This window comes from Chelmon rostratus, chromosome 8 (assembly GCF_017976325.1).
Source record: "Chelmon rostratus isolate fCheRos1 chromosome 8, fCheRos1.pri, whole genome shotgun sequence".
Classification (NCBI taxonomy): domain Eukaryota; kingdom Metazoa; phylum Chordata; class Actinopteri; order Chaetodontiformes; family Chaetodontidae; genus Chelmon; species Chelmon rostratus.
Window position 1 is genome coordinate 14,634,660 of NC_055665.1, and position 18,682 is coordinate 14,653,341.

At 45.0% G+C, this 18,682-nt stretch overlaps 1 protein-coding gene across 1 annotated transcript; it reads left to right on the forward strand.

Moving 5' to 3' along the window:
- Positions 1 to 358: 358 nt before the first annotated feature.
- On the forward strand, positions 359 to 17,414 carry chrnb2 (cholinergic receptor, nicotinic, beta 2). The gene is made up of 6 exons (XM_041943375.1): positions 359 to 496; positions 9,503 to 9,648; positions 10,612 to 10,656; positions 12,388 to 12,497; positions 14,558 to 15,680; positions 17,262 to 17,414. Exons 1-6 carry the CDS (start codon positions 448 to 450, stop codon positions 17,412 to 17,414), a joined length of 1,626 nt encoding a protein of 541 aa, XP_041799309.1. The 5' UTR covers positions 359 to 447.
- Positions 17,415 to 18,682: the final 1,268 nt, after the last annotated feature.

Sequence of the window (18,682 nt, forward strand, 5' to 3'; positions counted from 1 at the left end):
ACACGCTGTACGTGCCTGAGAGTGCTGAATATTAGATGGTGGTGTGTGACTTGGTGCGGGGAATACACTGGCATCGTTCGCCGAGCTCTGAGGTATGCCACATCCTCCCCGCCCGCCTCCTCCCCCCCGCTCCTCCGCGCGCCCCGCGCCCCGCCCCCGCCTCTCCAGCGCGTCGCATCGCCGAGCGGCGTTCAGCACGGACAGGCAGCACCGCACGACCCCGCGCAGAGCACACCTGGCCCCGCCGAGATATTTCGATTTCCCCACCTTTCCGGGCGAAGAAGTGCGGACCGACGGAGAGCCCCGACGTCGCCATGCCAGGTAGAGACTGAAAGGAAGGTTCGGGTCGCGAAGAGGAGGGGGTGCAACGCTGCGGGTGTGCTCGGGGTGGCCTCTCCATCGCGGTGAACACCTTGCGGGCTCGGAGCGCGCTCGGACGCACGTAAGATGATGGACGGCTGGCCGCTGCTGCTGGCTCTCCTCGCCATTGCGGGAGGTGAGTAACTTGTCCGTCCGATAATGGCTCCATCGACGCGCGGATGTGTGCATCGTCTCCGTCGCAGGGCCAAAAGCGCCGCGCGTTCGCAAATTCAGGGGGTCTGAATAGGTTTCTTCAAAGTACTGAGGGAGTGGGAAAACAAAAGGAGTGGTTAGATGCTGAGGAGAGGCAGAGGTGGAGAAAATGACTCTTTCATTGCTGTGTCACCATCTTTTTCATAACAGCAGCGAGCGCGACGGAATGATGTAGTGGAGAAATATTGCCCACTCCATATATTACATGCGCACAATATAGAAACATAGCAAATGCAATAGCTAACATTATCTTTTCCAACCAGATAGAAATCCTTTAATTTATGGTGTCTCTTGTATTCAGTATAATGTGTTTAAAAGCCTTACTTTATAAAGTGAATCCATGTGGTGTTATATCACAGTGATTTTATTGTATGGACTTATTGGAGAGCCTTCTGCTATTTTTATTTTTGGGGTAGATCCCACTTTTTGCAACAAACTGAACAGAATGTGGCGCATTTCTAAGACGTTTGCAGCATTTTAAAGCATGCAAATACAGCACACACACACACACACACATTGTTTTTGCTGCATGCTAATTGGCTGAACATTAATTAGTTGCATGAAATAACACACACAGCAGGTTTTTGCCAATGAGCGTGCAATCCAAAAAAGATTAACCTACCTTTAAAAAAACCCCTCTGCTTTGTGTCTTAATATACGTTAGAGAAAGAGGGAGAAATTATGCTATTTATCATTCACTTACCACCCCCCCCCCTCTCATTAACACTGAGGTCTTGCATTGAGTGGGCAGGTTAATGAGAGACAGGTTGAGCTAAAACAACTTCTACATCCTGTCATCAGAGGACAAATGATGTGTCATTCAGCAGTAGGGAAGAGCCTCTGCTTCTGTACAACAGCATGGACAAATAAATAGTCTTTTTCTCTCAATGGAGGCCATGTATTGAGTAGATGAGTCTTATTTACGACACTGTTGCTGCAGTGCATCCAGAGCAAATGAGGTGTGTGTTAAGTGTAAAGCTATTAGGGTGTTTGGAGATGTTTTACCTCCCTAAGTTGGCTCTAATGTGGTGTTAATTTCCGCTAGGCCAGAGTTTGCCCCAAGCAGAGTTGGAAAAAAACACAAATCAGCTGATTGGTTGAATTACAGCTGATTTAATATCTTCAGCCAATCCATAGTAGTGACAGGGTAGAGGCCAACTCAGCGCCTCAAAGCAAAAAGACTGCGTGTTGCTGCTTGTGTATAGCAGCACAGGCATAACCACACAACCTGACACACCTCCGTCCACTCACACACACACACACACACACACACACATACACGCATTGCATTGACTGACTGTTTGTCATCACCCATGGCGACAACATGCTTCTGCTTTCTCTCTGTCACACTCGTGCTCGTCCTGTCACGCACACACACACACACGCAGAAACATACAGTCACAAGGACATACAGTAACAGATCAAGTGCTTTGACCTCCATTAACCTGCCATTTATCATTTCAAGCCCCAGCTCCAGAAACACACACACACACACACACACACACACACACACACACACACAGCAACCTGTAATGTAATATTTTCATAGCACGGTCAGGTTTGATTTTAGTTATAATTACAACTTATTGTTTTAATGCACTTTTCAAAAACATACTCATAGTGTTTTACAGATGGAAGAGATAATATATAGCCAGATATAAGAAGGAATATTTTAACCACCATTTTCAGATTTAGTTCAAGGCACCAACATGGACACATACAGTACACAGAGCAAACTCCCGATCTTAATAGTAGGTTTAAGTTCTGGTTTGAATTTGAAGTTAAGTGTTTTACAGATATAAAGGCAGATGAAAGAGTGCATAAAACACTTCAAAAATCTAAAGCGTGCAGGAGTAAAATGTATTTAGTGTAAAAAGCTGAGGTCTCCTTGTAAATGAATGAAAAATGAATGAAATAAATTAATGTCAGAAAAAATAGAATGAATTAAGAAGTAATCGAAAACAACAAATATAACTAACTAATGGAAGATTAAATGTGGCAGGGATGTGTCTTGTTTATGAAGCTGCTCCAAACTCGGTGCATAATATTTGGTTCCCCCGAGCTACCGCTTCTGTTGGTTGATCATTCTCGAGTTCAAACAGAGGTATGTGCACCAAAAGAGACCAACATGAAATATCACTTTAAGGAGCTTCACAAGCAGTGGAGTACTAATGAGTCATCTTCCCTTAAGGGAAGAAATCTGATTAGCATCATCCTCCGAGACTATAAACTCAATCCACACACAAACACACGCAAAACACACGTTTGAAGAAATCCTCGCAGTGGCGCACGCTCACATGGCCGCGCACACACCTGGAGCAGCTTATGGTAACACATTTTAGAGATTCCCCACAAAGGAGCACAACGCATGACGATTCCTTACTAAAGACAACATGTGCGAGTGGACGAGAACAAAGTACCAGATATCAGAGCTAATACTTGCTGCGGTGGAACTAGAAGCAGAAAAAGTCCTGACTTCACACCGCCAGACGTAAAACGAGACTTTCTTACATAAGACTGGAACACACGCAGACACACAAACATGCACAAAAGGAGTCTCTCAGTCAGTGGCTGTGCAAGGACGCTCAAGGACATTTCACCACCTGTCTCAGACGCTGCCGTGAGGATGTGGCCGTCCTGCTGTGTGAGGAGGATGTCTCTTGTCATTTCCCCTGCAGGCCATGCATAATAAACAGGTCTGTGGTGCTGTGGTGACCTGATGCAGGGGGTTACTGGATATGGAGCACCGGTGTGCGACAGCCTCATCTACAGAGGACGTAAAGTGCGCGTGGATTAGTTTTACAGCAGCGCTTCAATCAGTTGCATCTTAAAACTGACGGGTTCGATCAGCCTCTTTGCATGTGTGACTGTGTGAGTGTATGCATGCGCCATAATCTTTGTCCTCCACTCTATGAATGCACTTAGTGAATATCAACTAACCATTTCCTTGGCAGTGGTACAGTCTAGAAAGTTCTGCTCAGTCGGTTTAGCCTGTCATCACTTTCCTGCTGCACTGTTCCAGCCCACTGATCTCTGCAGCATCTCAACCTGCACATTACAGCAGCCCTCCTATTGTCTCTCTCTCTGTCTCTCTCTCACTTTCTGTCACTTTCTGTCTTCATCTCGCTCTCTCTTTTTGCTCTGTCTCTATCTCTTTGGACTGACTCCCAATACACAGCAGCAACAAGATCAGATTGGCGGGCAGGGGCTGCATCTGCGATTATAAATGCGCAGCAGTCACACAACAGAGGCCCGCATTTGTATGTGAGAATGTGTGTGATTCCGTGTGTAAAACTGTGTGCTCTCATGTGTGATTTGTGCAAGATTGTGTGTGTGTGTGTGAGTCAGTGTGTTTGTGTGAATGAATGTGCAGCAGTAGTAGCAACAGCGCACAGCGGTGTGTGGCCCTGGAGATTAGAGGGAAGCAGAGGGAGAGCACAGAGGTTTAATAGAAACTTAAGCAGTGGAGAAGAAGAGGCAGATAAGAAGCGTTTGGAAAGTTAAGAGTTTTATTAAGAATATTTAAAAAAAGAAAAAGCTTGACTTAACATTGAGGCAAGGCTGTGCCTATGTAGGTGCAGGTGTGTGCAGAGGTGTGTTCAAGATAACGCCTCCTGTGGTAATAACATACATGAAAGATAAAAACTGTTTTGACTTGTCGTCACTGTAGGGGTGATCTTACATCTGAGAGCTCACTGGCCTGGAAAAAAAGTATGCTCATAAGCGGAAACGTTTGACATGATTTCGATCAGTGTTTCTGCAAGATAAGAACCCAAATGTGATCCACATACATGTGTTTCTGTCAGACAGGCGTCTCTTCATGTGCACATATTACTCTCTGGCAGCAGGCTTCGATCTGGTGATAACGCGGCCTCAGGATTTATGGCTATCCAAATAATAGCTCAAATAATAGCTGTTATGAAAGGCATTATGCAGTTCAAATGATGTATTTTATTGCAATCCCTGAAATATGCACCACTATAGTGAGAAAGCCATGCCGTCTTTCATCCAACAGCTGAGCTCTTTGGGCTGTAAATAATACAAATAAAGCCCAGTTTATATTCCCAATATGAGCGTTTCTAGACATTTTAAATCAGAGCTTCTGACGCTGTAGCTTTTCAACTACAGGTTCTTCAGTAGTCCAATCCACTTTAACGTCTTCTCTTTAAATTTCACTTTTCACAATGTTTGACTAGGCCTTATATATTAAAAAACATTCAAACCATCAGTGCATTTAGCATCACTGTCTGACTAGAATTAGAAAGAGCTTTGCAGGTTCAATCCATAGATGTAAAATAGTACATTTTTGTTTCTATGGCTGGATCAAAGCTTGGCTCCATTTGTGAAAATGGTTTTGTGAAAACTTTGATTTGATTGGAGGATCTTTATCATTGTCTCTGCATGTGTCTGAATATTGACAAGGACAGTAACTAACGAGTGCTTTCATTTGTTAGTCGATTACTCTCTTGATTAATTGTTTGTTTGATATAACACTTCCTAAAACTTGGCCATCATGAATTCCCAGACTCAAAGGCCACGTCTTCAAATGTATTCAAATGTCTAAAAGATATTTGATTTACAATGACGTAAAACAGACACCAGTGCATGTTGTGCAATTTTTCTTTAAAAATTACTTAAATCATTTGGATTAGTTTTCTTTCTTTTCTACTGATTAATAAACTTGTACATACTCTGCCATTTGTCTAAACAGTGATTGTATTTGTGCCATCAGGCTTTAGACCATTCTGGAGAAATTAACAAGTGCTACTTTTAAGCCTCATATTACAATGCACATTTAATTTATACATGTTTTGATCTTATTTCCGACATTGTTGTCTTTTTTCCCATTTAATATTTAAAAACATATTAGTATCAGTAACAGCATCAGTGTGATGTGTTGCTCAGATTTAAGCACAGTACTGAAGTAGATACGTACATAAAGTTTAAAGTTTGTTACCCGGCACAGTTGTACGAGTGTGTTCCCTCATCGTTTGTAAAACAGCTCAAACTCAACTGGCAACGCTTTCCTTTACTCTGGTGTTTGTTGAGTTTGGCGACAATAAAGCTTCCGCTCTCAGTTAGTCCACAATGGGATGGCTTTGTTTTTGAAGTGCTGTGATATTGCGGCCGAATGGAGGATCAATATTAATATCTCAGTTCTATGGGCACTACAGAGCCAATTGGGTGTTGCCAGTAGATCAATGGATCTCTCCATTATTGATTTAAGAATATTTCAGTATAAAAGGTCCCAGCTGCAGCCAAAAAGCCTCTTTGGCAGAGAGAAGAAGAGAAGAGCGGAGAGCGACCCTACTTTCCCTCCAACCTTTTCTCATTTGAGTGAGCTGTATAAATAGAGATCATCACTGTAATAGTCTTAGCGGGATAATTCAATTTAGCTCTCGCGTCGCCCTCATTTTCTCCACATTTGTCTTTACAGCGCGTGTGGACTCTGGCCTCTAAGTAGCTCCGTAAACTGCAAACAAATGCTGTAAAATGTAATGATTTATGATTATATATGATCAAACTAGTTAGTGCATACAGTGAAAAAAGCAGGAGCAAGACCTGTGCACTTTCTGAGGTTGATCAGCATGCAAAGATCAGTGGATATTTAAAAGGAGGAAAGAGATACGGACGTAGTTGTGAAGCCATCGAACACTGAACATGTCTACATCCAAATCCGTTCGTGCGCTGCGTCATTGAGGTGTGTGTGTGTGTGTGTGTGTGTGTGTGTGTGTGTGTTTGCACATGTATGGTGGTGTGTAACTCCCCTGCTCCAGAGGCTAATGGGGAGCCCTGCTGAAATATTCATTGTGTCACATTAAGTTTGCAATATTTGCACCGGAAAACAACCAGAATACTACCTGAGCTACCAGCAACATTGCAACCTCTCAGCTCAGCCTTTAGCATGAGAGAGCGTCATATGTGGAGACAGAGAGAGAGAGAGGTCAGTCAGTTAGTACGTGCTGAAGATGAGCAGCCGGGTTAACATGTTTGTGCAGCGATCAGGCTGGAGCGTGTGGATATTTTTTGCAGGCTTGAGATAAGGAAAACCAGAATAGACTAACGCTCTCTGTTTGGCTCATTAATTTGTCTCAGTGCCACAAAATATTAGTCTAGACTTTCATCCTGAACCCTCGCATGCAAATATTTTCGTAAAAGCTGAAAATAAGCAGCAAATACAAAGACTCAGAGAGTGGATATGAAAGCCAAGACTGCACAGTCATTTTATTTTAATCACAAAAAATGCTTTGGATATTTTTCATCTGCAACCTGATTTGGTTTTGCATCAACATACATGTACTTGGATACATATGCCAGACTTTTTTTATTCAAGCAAGTACAATAGATGATGGGAAGATATGTAAACTGTTCAAACACGATGCTAAGATCCTGTTAAAAATATATCTGGAGCTGCTGTCAGATGTTGGCTTGTTTGAATTTATTGAAGTTTTTGAGTCATCCTAACATCAAAGAAAGAAACAGGCACAGGCCGACAGAGATGACGTGCGGACTGAAATTTTCTAATAGTTGTACACAAAATGTCTTTTGTGTCCAATCAACTGGATCAGTGTGGCCTTTGACATTGTTTTGGCTCCTATAAAAGTTGGTTTTAGTCATCTTCACTGGTCTTGTACTGAGGAGCTTTTCAGTGGTGGTTATAAAAAACATTATGCAGCTACTCAAACAGTGTGATTTCACAGGTGAAGCTCTCACCTGTTCTAAGGTTTGAGGTGCTGCGCTCAGTTTGGTTGGGGCAAAGCTTGCATTAACACTTCTTCATAGATGTAAGTGCATTGATGCTTACTATGAATATAATGTAAGATATAAAGCAAAAGTGTTTACAAACAAGCCAGCTTAGCAGGACTTTTTACTGTAGTTGTCGTCCAGTTAGTTTGAGCATGAAACTGACATTTACATTATGAGCACGGCTGATGGAAATGCAGCCCTTTCCTGCTTCATCATTGTTTAAGTGAACTGTATTAGCTTTCTGTCTCATCCGACAGTGTTATTGCCTTGTGCTTCTGGGAATAATATACATTACTCATATGGTGCAGACACAGACAGTAATGCTTATTTCCCTCATGAATGTGTGCACACAAAAAGATACACACACACACACACGCACGTAAAAAGCAAAGCAGCGTGTGCTGAATGCTACACGCGTGTGCTGACAGGATGTGTATTGATGATGCTGGATTAGCGAGGGAAGGGGCAATAAATGGACAGTGGCTGTCAGCGACGGGAAGATGGAGATAACGGGAAGGAGGGAGCGATGGAGGTAGTCAGGGGAGTGAGGAGAAAATATGGGACGGCTCGGATGATGGAGAGACGGGGAAAGTGTAAAACAAGATGAGACGGAAGAGACAAGACGCAGGAAAAAGAGCAGGAGATTAAAAAAGAGAGGGGGGGGCGAGTGCGTGTTTAGTTTACGGGGCATGAATAGAGTCCTCATTGATCCAGAGACAGAGGCCATCATTCCTGTTCAGTGAGCACAGCAGCTCCAGGGCAAGAGGGAGGGGAGGAGGACGGTGGAGATCAGCGGAGAAAGCGAGGGGGAGGACGGCGTGTCAGAGAGGAGCTTAGAAACATGCAGAGGGGCAGGAAAATGGTGAATAATAACATATACAGCATGTGTTTATATATGTATATTTACATTTTTAATGCACATTTCTTATTTTTGCATCACCAAATTGCAAATGATTGTTGTCATTACCGATTAATCAGATGATTATTTTATTATCCATTAATCATTCGGTGTATGACATGCTCATCATAAAAGCATACAATGATGTTATGTCTGAGCAACAGACCGGACCAAATGTATTCAGTTTGCAATAATATAAAAGAGATAAAAGCAGCAAATCCATCCAATGTTTCAGGTCGACTCTTGGCCAAGTTGTGTTTGGCCTTGCAAGCGTTTGTGCCTGCTAGTTTTGTGCACATGATGCATCTAAAAGAGAGTAATGAAGGTGTGGGAGGACAGGATTTGTTTGCTTCTTATTATTTTGATGGTGAATGAAAATGAAACATAACTGTGTGCTAATTCGACACACATCAGCGATGACGTGTTTGTTTTGCTGCACCATTAATAGCCTCTAACATGGCAGGTTTAAATATGACAACATTGATACCAACTTAACAGCGAGCAGCCTGTGTTTATCTTCAGGGGGAACGTGTGAGGGAATGGAATGATGGAAAAGATGCAGCACAGGAGCAGGCAGATGCCAGAGAGACAGGGAGTGAATAGCAGGAGAGACAGGAAGGAAGAAGGAGGTGCAGAACAGTTGTTTTTCCCCGTGCATCGCGTCTCTCAGCAAAACGCCGCTCCTCCTGTGCGTGGTGTTGTGACAGCTCTGCCCAGACTCCACCGCTCACACGGATACGACTACAGTCTGCTACAGATAGAGGGGTGGCGGGGGGGGGGGGGGGGGGGGCGGAGGGGGAAAGACAGGAGATGGAGTGAAAATAACCCAAAGCTACAAAAGACTGGCAGTTGGGGAGAGGTGCAACACAGCAGAGGAGAATAGATAGAGACAGAGCAGAGGCACGGAGAGAGCGATAGAGACAGAAAGGATAGCGATAGAGACATTCAGACTGGTTGACTCATTCTTATGATGTCAGATCTTGTAAGAAGTGTGTATCGAGCTGTGCTGACGTGCTCCAGCCGGCAGTGATGAGTAATGCCATGGTTCAAAGGCTTTACATTCTCAGTACACATGGATAGCCGACTCTCAGTGCTAGCGGTGAGGGCAGTGGCCAAACAGAGAAACTCAGCAGTGCCGCTGATTCGCTGCTCTTGTGTGATTGCTTCCAATATGATAAAAGTCCTTCTAAAAAATTGCCAAGAGAGACACAGATGGCTGCAGTGTTTTTTTGTCTCACGATGGAGGCAGATGATGACGATGATGATAATCTGTTCTCATTACAGGCGGCCTCGGGGCAGACACAGAGGAGCGCTTGGTGGAGCATCTCCTAAACCCAGCCCACTACAACAAACTGATCCGTCCTGCGACTAATGGCTCCGAGCTGGTTACTGTGCAGCTGATGGTGTCGCTGGCCCAGCTCATCAGTGTGGTAAGTGTGCATGCATCCGGGCTGGTGTGCTTGAATCTGCAAACACCGCACCGTTCACAGCATGAGAACGATGCGGTGAGAAGATCATCCTTGAGTGTTGGTTAAAAAAAGACTGCAAAAAATGATATTTATTACATGTAGAAGGCATTTATATGGTGCAAAGGCTGCGCTAAAGCGGACTAATTCCATTCCTGCTGGAGACTTTCTTGACTCTGCAAAAATGATTTGTGTTCAGGTCTCATGATAAAGGTTGAAAATGAAGTTGTCTAATGATGTAAATCCCAGGAAATTGCAAGTCAGTCTCATGATTTGGTCTTGGACCAAGGCCCAATCTGTTCACTGTGTTTCATGGAAATCTATTCAGAGCATTCTCAGAAATGTTTCTTAAAAACACACTAACAGGCAGTGGTGGAAGAAATTACGTACAAGATCCGGTATTCAAAGTGTTACTTAAGCAAAAGAAAGTATTACTGGGGGGAGAAAAACTATATATGTATAAATACACACACATACATACATATGTGTGAATATGGTTTCATGTAATGCATATTAATGTGAGAACTACTCAGCCAAACACTTGTGTAATGTCTTCTGTGGTTCAGGCGAGATCAGGAATGAACCCCTATGATGTCATCAGGGTTTTCTCTGCTTGAAGGCTTCAGTTTGTGTTCTTTGCAGAGAGCTTTACAAAAGATGTGATTGGTGTTTGAAAGACGTGATCATTTACCAAGCAGGGACCAAAGAAAATCAAAGAAAAGCTGCTTTAAGGTGCAGTCTGGGATCCAGTGTTTTTAATGCTTGGCTCAGACTACACGCACAAAAAGTCAGGATATCTCGGCTTTGATGCATCAATTTTAAGCCTTTTTTTTTAATCTGTCACACATCCTTCAGCTTATTGGAAGTGCTATAGTGAATCACCCTTTTAATCACAGTTTGTAATGTATTTGCCTTATTTTTCTGCAGCATGAAAGAGAACAGGTGATGACCACCAATGTCTGGCTAACACAGGTGAGACTTCCTACTCCTCTCCACATGTTACCGTCCTAACATAGTAAACATTCTGCAGCACAGAGAAAAAGAAATGAAGACAGACTGAGTATTAAAAATATAGATGGCACAATGAATTTAACATCTGAGTTTGGACGGTTTTACCTTAGATTTCACAGTTTTACTGTCGGGTCAGTGGAAGTTAATCACATTCCACTAGAGACTTGGATGATAGTGATAAAACAAGGACACTGAATAATGCTCTCTCTATGATACACTACACTATACACGCTGATTTACATTATATAACCATGGGCCACAGTGTTATTACACCAGTAGACCACAGCATATGAGCAGCGGTCCAAAGATGCGTCCCCGTGTCTCCCTGGTTGTGTCCGTCAGAGTCTAATCCTTTCTCCTCTCATGTGGAGCAGCAGCTCCGAGAGCCGACATGACTGGTGAAGTGTCAAACGGCGAGAGAGACGTCAAACAATACGCGTCCTCGAAAACTCAAAATCTGACAGGAGAAATATGAGAAGTGAGTTGAAATTTATGAGCAGGAAACGCTGATTCCTTTACTCCCAAAACGCCGATAACGGACGATACCGACAGCGTGCAGCACCAACACGTTTTTCTCGGTTGGTGAATTGGGCTGTTTGTGATTTTGCATGAGACCTACATTAACCTGAAACAACAATGTGACTCTGACTGAGCTGTGACCCTCTTCTACATGGCTGGCTCTTCACATGCTTACAGCTGAGACCTATAACATGGTCGAACATGTAGGTGTACACATGTACACACACTCGGTATATAAACGTGTTCACCCACACACACATTGTCAACATATGTACTTGCTTTTGAGAGCAGGTGTCAGAACATATTATGCAGGCATATGTTCGATTTGGACTTAAATTTAGATCCATATGAAACAGATGACAGATCTCTAAACAGCCTTTTGTGTACAATGTCATCATCATGAATGCTGCATTTTTGGTTAGATTGTTTATTGCTTCATGCATTTTTTCTGTCTCGTGTTCACATACGCTTGCACCTGAGCAAGTTAGGATTTATGACACGTAACGGAGCGTGGAATGGCCATCAGTGCTCTATGGATCCCTCGCAGTCGGTAAATAGGGGAGCCAAGGACAGCTGTCCTGAGCCAAGACGAACTGTAATGACCATAATGCATCACTGTTACTGCAGACGACCTCGCATGGGCATTACAGCTCCGACACGGCCTTAACATGGAAGAGCCAGACAGAGCTGCTGGCGCAGGGCGCAGAGGCTTCAGTGCAGCAGTGTCAGAGACTGACCCACAACATACTGAACAAGATAATGCTGACTTTGACGAAAGGTTACACAGAGGACATGAAGATGTTTGCTACACACACGTGCGCGCACACACACGCACACGCACAGGAGCAGCTTCACTGTAGATGCCATTTCAATCATGCTGATTGGTTCGTGGCTGGGTGCGTTTAAAAGTCCATTCAGGGTCAGGGTTGACACAGGCGCACACACACTCTCTCTCTTTGGCTTGTAGTTAGAAGTATGATGTAAGCGTAGAAGGACAGGCAGCACAGGATGTTCCCCCGGCTCATGTGATGTGTCATATTGACCAGCGACTGACCGACAGACAGACAGAAAGACAGACAGACCTCCTCCTCTCTGCTCCTCGCAAGACGCCTTCTCGCTGCTGTGTGATTGGCGGATGAGTGACTAAGCATTTTGTTTTTTATTGGCCCTCAGGAGTGGCAGGACTATCGTCTGACTTGGGTCCCTGAGGAGTTTGATGGAATGATGAAGGTCAGGCTGCCCTCAAAACACATCTGGCTGCCTGACGTGGTGCTCTACAACAAGTGAGTCACTCCCTCGCTCTCCTGTCCTCACCTCAGAAGGCTCTCAGAAGTCGCACATGGGCCCATAAACATGCTCAACAAAAGCACTTACAAATCCCAACTCAAACTGAAGCTGTTTTAGAGCCAACGGCCAGGTGATCCGATCCAGCTGCCGCCGCCGTAAATCACTTTGGATTACAACATCAATTAAATGCCAGACATTTTACTGTGTAATACACGCCAGCCCGTCACACATGACTGAATCTGTCCACTGTAATCGGCTCAAATCGCTCATGCTGCATTACTATATAGTACCTCCAAGTCTCATGAGACACTTCAAAGATGGAGTCATCTGCACTACACACCCAGATAGATAGTACATGTACAGTAGATGCATGCAGTCACAGTGGATGCACACAGATGAGAAGCGCTTGCACATATTTACACAAACTGTTCTTCTTTCATTTGGGTTGATTAAAATGTGTGCTGTGTGAAGATGAATAACATTTTATTTAAGAGTCTGTACCCGCCTATCTATGACAACTAGTATAATTTGCACTAAAAATATGCAGCTATAAATTCAGTTTCTACTGCCTGCAGGCTGTGCCCACAGTGTAGGTCAGGCTGAATCTGTAAGGCAAACATTTGCCGTTGAGCCCTTGTTGACCTCCATCCCACAGCCCCACCCTTTGTGCACTGTGTATACGTCCTCTCACCTTGAAGTTCCAGTCAGGTGTAGCACACACAGAAAACCTGCTGCTACTCCGCTGACGGAATACTTTGCAGTAATTTAATTAAACACCAATTTACGCAGGAATATGCAACATGGGAGCGCAATGCAAACTGTAGGTCTCGTTTTAATTAAATCCTGAAACTATATTTGAACACTGGGACCATAAATGCAGGAACCACCTTAGCTGAGCTTTTTACTCGAGTTGTGCAAAATTCCCAGACGAAATCTGCAATTTATCAAGTTCCCTAAAAACTGACAGTGAACAGTAAACACGGGGCCTTTGTTAATGCAGTCTTAAGTGTAGGTCTGATATGTTTATAATCAAATTGTGTGACAAAAGTGCGACTGTGTCCCGCTGTAATGCATTATATCAGGCAAAAGTCTTGACGTGTGTGAAGCAGAGACTTGTCTTGTAAGTTTCTAATTAGTATTTGCATGTCTGAGGGAGGCAAGGATGTTGCAGACCACTTGTCCTAATGTAATGGAAACTTAGCGTCAGCCTACAGTATGTAAATCGGCTCATTGGAGTACAGCGATCTGTCTGGCCTTCTCCTCTTTCCCTGCCTCACTCCTTACTTTACTAAAGATTAGAAGATCCCTGACCCACCGAGCTCTGGATAAAATGATCCCGTTAATCCCACAGACCCCAGGTCGACACGCTGTCCTCCCAACATCTGTCGGCCACCCGAACAGGAAGCGTAGCTCTGCAGTACTGGAGCTGCTAATTTTGATGCCTCAATTTAATTTTGTAACTAAATTTGCAGGAAAGTTGGTTTTTGTTAGCGTGTAGCTCATCAGTTGGGTCCATTAGTCAAAACTAAATGATCCTCTTGCACGTGACATCTCACAGCATCGGACATCGGTAATTAGTTTTCTTGACAAAACGTGAGTGAAATGGAAATTCAATCTACAGCTTTAATGCTGTCAGCTGACTTCTGACCGAACTGTCTAATTTGAGCTGTTTAACTTGACCCGCTCTGACCTGCGAGCTGTGTTTCCTGTCTAGACTGCGTGTTCATCGTGTTCCTTGTGTTTGCAGAGGCAGGTGTGTATGACCCTGCTGCCCTCTCACACTTCAAAGCCTCACTCCTGTAACTTCCACCTCTGTGTGTGTGTGTGTGTGTGTGTGTGTCCTAGAGCTCTTTAATGGACCTTTATTGCATAATGAGATGCGTCATGTTGCATTTAAGGGAAAAACATAGCCTCTGGAACATGGCCTCTCATTATCCTTTTCGCTTCCCTCTTTTTTTAAGTGAAATAATCACACAAAGGTTTCCCTTTTTGTCTGACACTCCTTCTATTTTTTGTCTTTCTCCTCCCCCTCTCCATCTCTCTCACCCTCTCTCAGTGCTGACGGGGTGTACGAGGTGTCGTTCTACTCTAACGCCGTGGTCTCCTACGACGGCAGCATCTTCTGGTTGCCCCCGGCCATCTATAAGTCAGCCTGTAAGATCGAGGTGAAGCACTTCCCCTTTGACCAGCAGAACTGCACGCTGCGCTTCCGCTCCTGGACTTACGACCGCACCGAGATCGACCTGGTGCTCCGTGCTGACGTGGCCAGCATGGACGACTTCACGCCCAGCGGGGAGTGGGACATCATCGCCCTGCCCGGCAGACGAAACGAGAACCCGGCCGACCCCACCTACGTGGACATCACGTACGACTTCATCATTCGCAGGAAGCCTCTTTTTTACACCATCAACCTCATCATCCCGTGCGTGCTCATCACCTCGCTGGCAATCCTGGTCTTCTACCTGCCGTCCGACTGCGGAGAGAAGATGACGCTCTGCATCTCGGTGCTGCTGGCGCTCACCGTGTTCCTGCTGCTGATCTCCAAGATCGTCCCGCCCACTTCACTAGACGTCCCTCTGGTGGGGAAGTACCTGATGTTCACCATGGTCCTGGTCACTTTCTCTATCGTCACCAGTGTGTGTGTGCTCAATGTGCACCACCGCTCGCCCACCACACACACCATGCCCCCTTGGGTTAAACTGGTGTTCCTCAACAAGCTTCCCGCCTTGCTCTTCATGCGCCAGCCCAGGAACAGCTGCGAGCGCCAGCGGCTGCGCCAAAGAAGGAGGGCTCAAGAACAGAAGGAGGGTGGGCGCAGCGGGGAGGCAGGGGCGTTGATGGTGGGGCTTGGGCTGGGCGGTGCCGGCGGGAACGGAGGCCCCACAGGGGTGTTCAGCAAGGAGGACAGTGACCCTTGTACCTGCTATGTGAACCGCGCGTCTGTTAAACAGTTTGGAGGGGATCTGGGAGGCGCAGGAGGGGGATCCATGGATGGTCTTAACAGGGTGAGGGAGGGCCGGGAAGGGGGCTCTGGAAACCTGCCGCGGGGGAAGCAAGCAACAGGAGGTCCAGCTCTTACTCAGGCCCTGCTGGCTCAAGCTTGTCCGGGCTTTGAGGAGGCTGTGGAAGGAGTACGCTTCATCGCCAACCACATGAAGAGCGAGGATGATGATCAGAGCGTGAGTAGTGTGTTATCTGTATACCTTTCACACCGTTAGTTCGTCTCGGCTGCTCCTTATCAGAGCTCGACCAGGACTAGACCTTTTTCGGCTGAAAGCAAGACTGATCCTCAAGAAAAGCAAAAATTAGATAATATATATTTTCTCATACAAACAAATTATTCAAAGTGCTGCAATGAATTATCTCCGACTCTGCATTACCCCTCAGCTCTCATTTCCAGACACGACAGGCAGCTTTTGCAGCTGATAAACCGCTGTACACTACCTGCCCAGCACCAAACAACAGATAGTGAGGGTTAGCGACTAGCTGCTGAACTTAGTGGAGCATTTAGCAACTACAGAGCCTGATATTTCTGGTTCAGTAGACTCTGAAACAGAGCTAAAAGGGGTGTAAATATTGGACTTAAATTCATTAGATAGCCAGAGACACACGTGTTGCTCCCTGATTGTTGGATGTCTAAATAGGCAACTTGATAATGTCAGTGTTAGTTTGCAGCCCAAGTGGTGAAAAAACAATGATTTCAGGTTTAAATAACTAAACACATAAAACAAGTTCTATTTTTAAGGTACACACAAAAACACAAAGATGAAGTAAACAGACTAGTGATGTTGCCAATAAATACTTTATTGCTACAGTTTACTGCTCTGCAGTTTCCTTCCAACTTACACTTAAATACCAATCTACAGTGATGAAGAGATCAGCTGATAATACCAGCCTGCCAGTGCATCGCTTGGGCTCCTCTCTGTATTAAACCAAATAATTATCTTGTCTCTGCGTGGATAAAATCATAGCGTAAAGCACCCCGAGCAGCACAGATCTGTCCTTTCAGTGCCATATCAAGTTATAGTGACGATAGAGCGCCACAGCAGTGTCGTTTAGCTTTGCCATTTGAAACGCATGGGGGACTACACCGGAGCATAAGCAAAGGAGACAGATCTGGTGACGCAATCATAGGCCTCTGAATATTCAACGCAGACATGTAATTATAGCAGCGGCATGGCGTGTGCATAGAGAAGGAGGACAACTGGAAGGAGGCTGGAATAGAGGAACCGAGACAGCAGAGCGAGGGTGGTGTGTTTTATCGCTTCTCCTCAAGGCGTCTTAGGAAACCAGCCTCCTCTCCTGGAATGAAAGAAACTGACATGGGAATTAACAATTCCCTGTAATTCAGCCCATCATCGACGTAGTTACCGTCCCGTTGCCATGCCGACCGCTTTAAAATCCTCCCTCTCCTGGCACAGTGCATAGCGTGTCAGCCCTCCCCCTCCTACTCTCCCCCCAAGTCATCATCACAGGGGTTACAGTGTCAGCACCCTCCGTCTCCCTGGCCTCCATCACTCTCTCTCTCGTCTCTCGTGTCCTTCTCCTCCTCCTTGACTCGTGTCAGACCTCATCAGAGCTGTGTGGCTGAGCGAGTCTCGGCTCACATTAACCCCTCACCTCCATTAACCCTCTGCGTAGGGAAAGGCTGAGGAGTGGCTGGAGGGAGAACGAGAGGATGTGAGAGAATGTGATTCTGCTCGCCTTAATCTTTCTCTTCACGCCATCCCAAACCCCTTTTGCTCTCCCCCCATCCACAGGTGAGCGAGGACTGGAAGTACGTTGCCATGGTGATCGACCGCCTCTTCCTGTGGATCTTTGTGTTTGTGTGCGTATTCGGCACGATGGGCATGTTTCTGCAGCCGCTCTTCCAGAACTACACAGTCAAGACCATCACCAGCCCGCCGGGCTGACCATTTGCAGGCCGCGAACACGATGACAGACAGCTCCCCCGTCCAATCAGCACAGCAGGACAAGGGCTCGAGGTGGGGGGTGGGGGGTCCTGGGTTTTATTGTGTCTATTGAACTGGAACCAGAACTGGAACTGAACAGCTATCACGCCCATTACCTTTATAGTAACGTTTTTTGCAAAGACCAACATTTTTCTTGTATGAAGAGAAAAAGGAAAACACCATCATACTCTTACCTGCAGTTTTTTGTCCAGATGTTTAATGGACTGACCTCCCCTTTCTGCTGGAAAGGTCCCTCCCTGCTCTCCTCTTCAGCCAGTCAGGGAGCAAAGTTGCTCTGATTTACTCCTTGTTGAACCTTATGGCAGCCAATCAACACTTTCCATGCGACGCTGACTGCTTAATTGACACACGCCCGCCTTCAAATATGACATTACTCATTCATAATATTGACTGACGTCAGTAGGAGCTAATCAGAAAGGGAAGGGAGGTTCATATCTAGGTTCTTATACATTTATTTTATTTTTTCAGAAATCCACTACGTCAGTGAACTGATTCAATATATTTTATCATAGCATAGCAGCTTACCACAGTATAGCATTAGGAATATATTATTAAGATTTCTCTATGTGTTAGCTCATGCAAGGGTCTGTTGCTGATAGAGAGGCTAAGGTGTGTTGTATGATTGTATAGCTTAAACAAGAATGTGATATAAACTCTACTACACAGCCTGTGATGCGCACACTGACACAATATGTGTACAAGCAGCAGATGGTGATGGAAAATACATAGAGGGGACTGGTATGAAAGAAAGAGCCGGGTTGCATTATTAGATGAAAGTCAAACAGATAAAGTAATAGATTATGCATGGACAGTTCTTGCTTAGAGAGTTGTGCACATTAAATAGAGAACAGCAGCAGCCTACTGTGCCAGAGTGCACAGCTGCAGCGAGACGAGTCTGTCTCCTGAAAAAATGGAGGAATCTGAGCCAAGATGATGGATAGGACCTCCTATACGTGTAATGGACAGTGGCTTCTCCCAGATGGCGTGTTTAGAGCGCAGTTGAGATGGAGCAAAGATTGGAAATGTTGATGCAGGGACGGGGATTCTATCATGGAAATTAAGATATTATGTGTATTAATATGTAATTTCATATTTCAGTATGTAATGTTCAGAACATGTGTATACATGTATGCGTGTGTGTATGTGTATGCGTGCCCCATGCCCCCATGCATTATCACATTTGTCAGATACAGTGTTCAGAAGAGCAT

Excerpts from the sequence above, each read along its gene's own strand:
- chrnb2 (XM_041943375.1), top strand. The coding sequence starts at position 448 with ATGATGGACGGCTGGCCGCTGCTGCTGGCTCTCCTCGCCATTGCGGGA. Across the intron at positions 10,657-12,387 it reads CCAATGTCTGGCTAACACAG|GAGTGGCAGGACTATCGTCT; the intron begins GTGAGACTTCCT and ends ATTGGCCCTCAG. Across the intron at positions 12,498-14,557 it reads GACGTGGTGCTCTACAACAA|TGCTGACGGGGTGTACGAGG; the intron begins GTGAGTCACTCC and ends ACCCTCTCTCAG.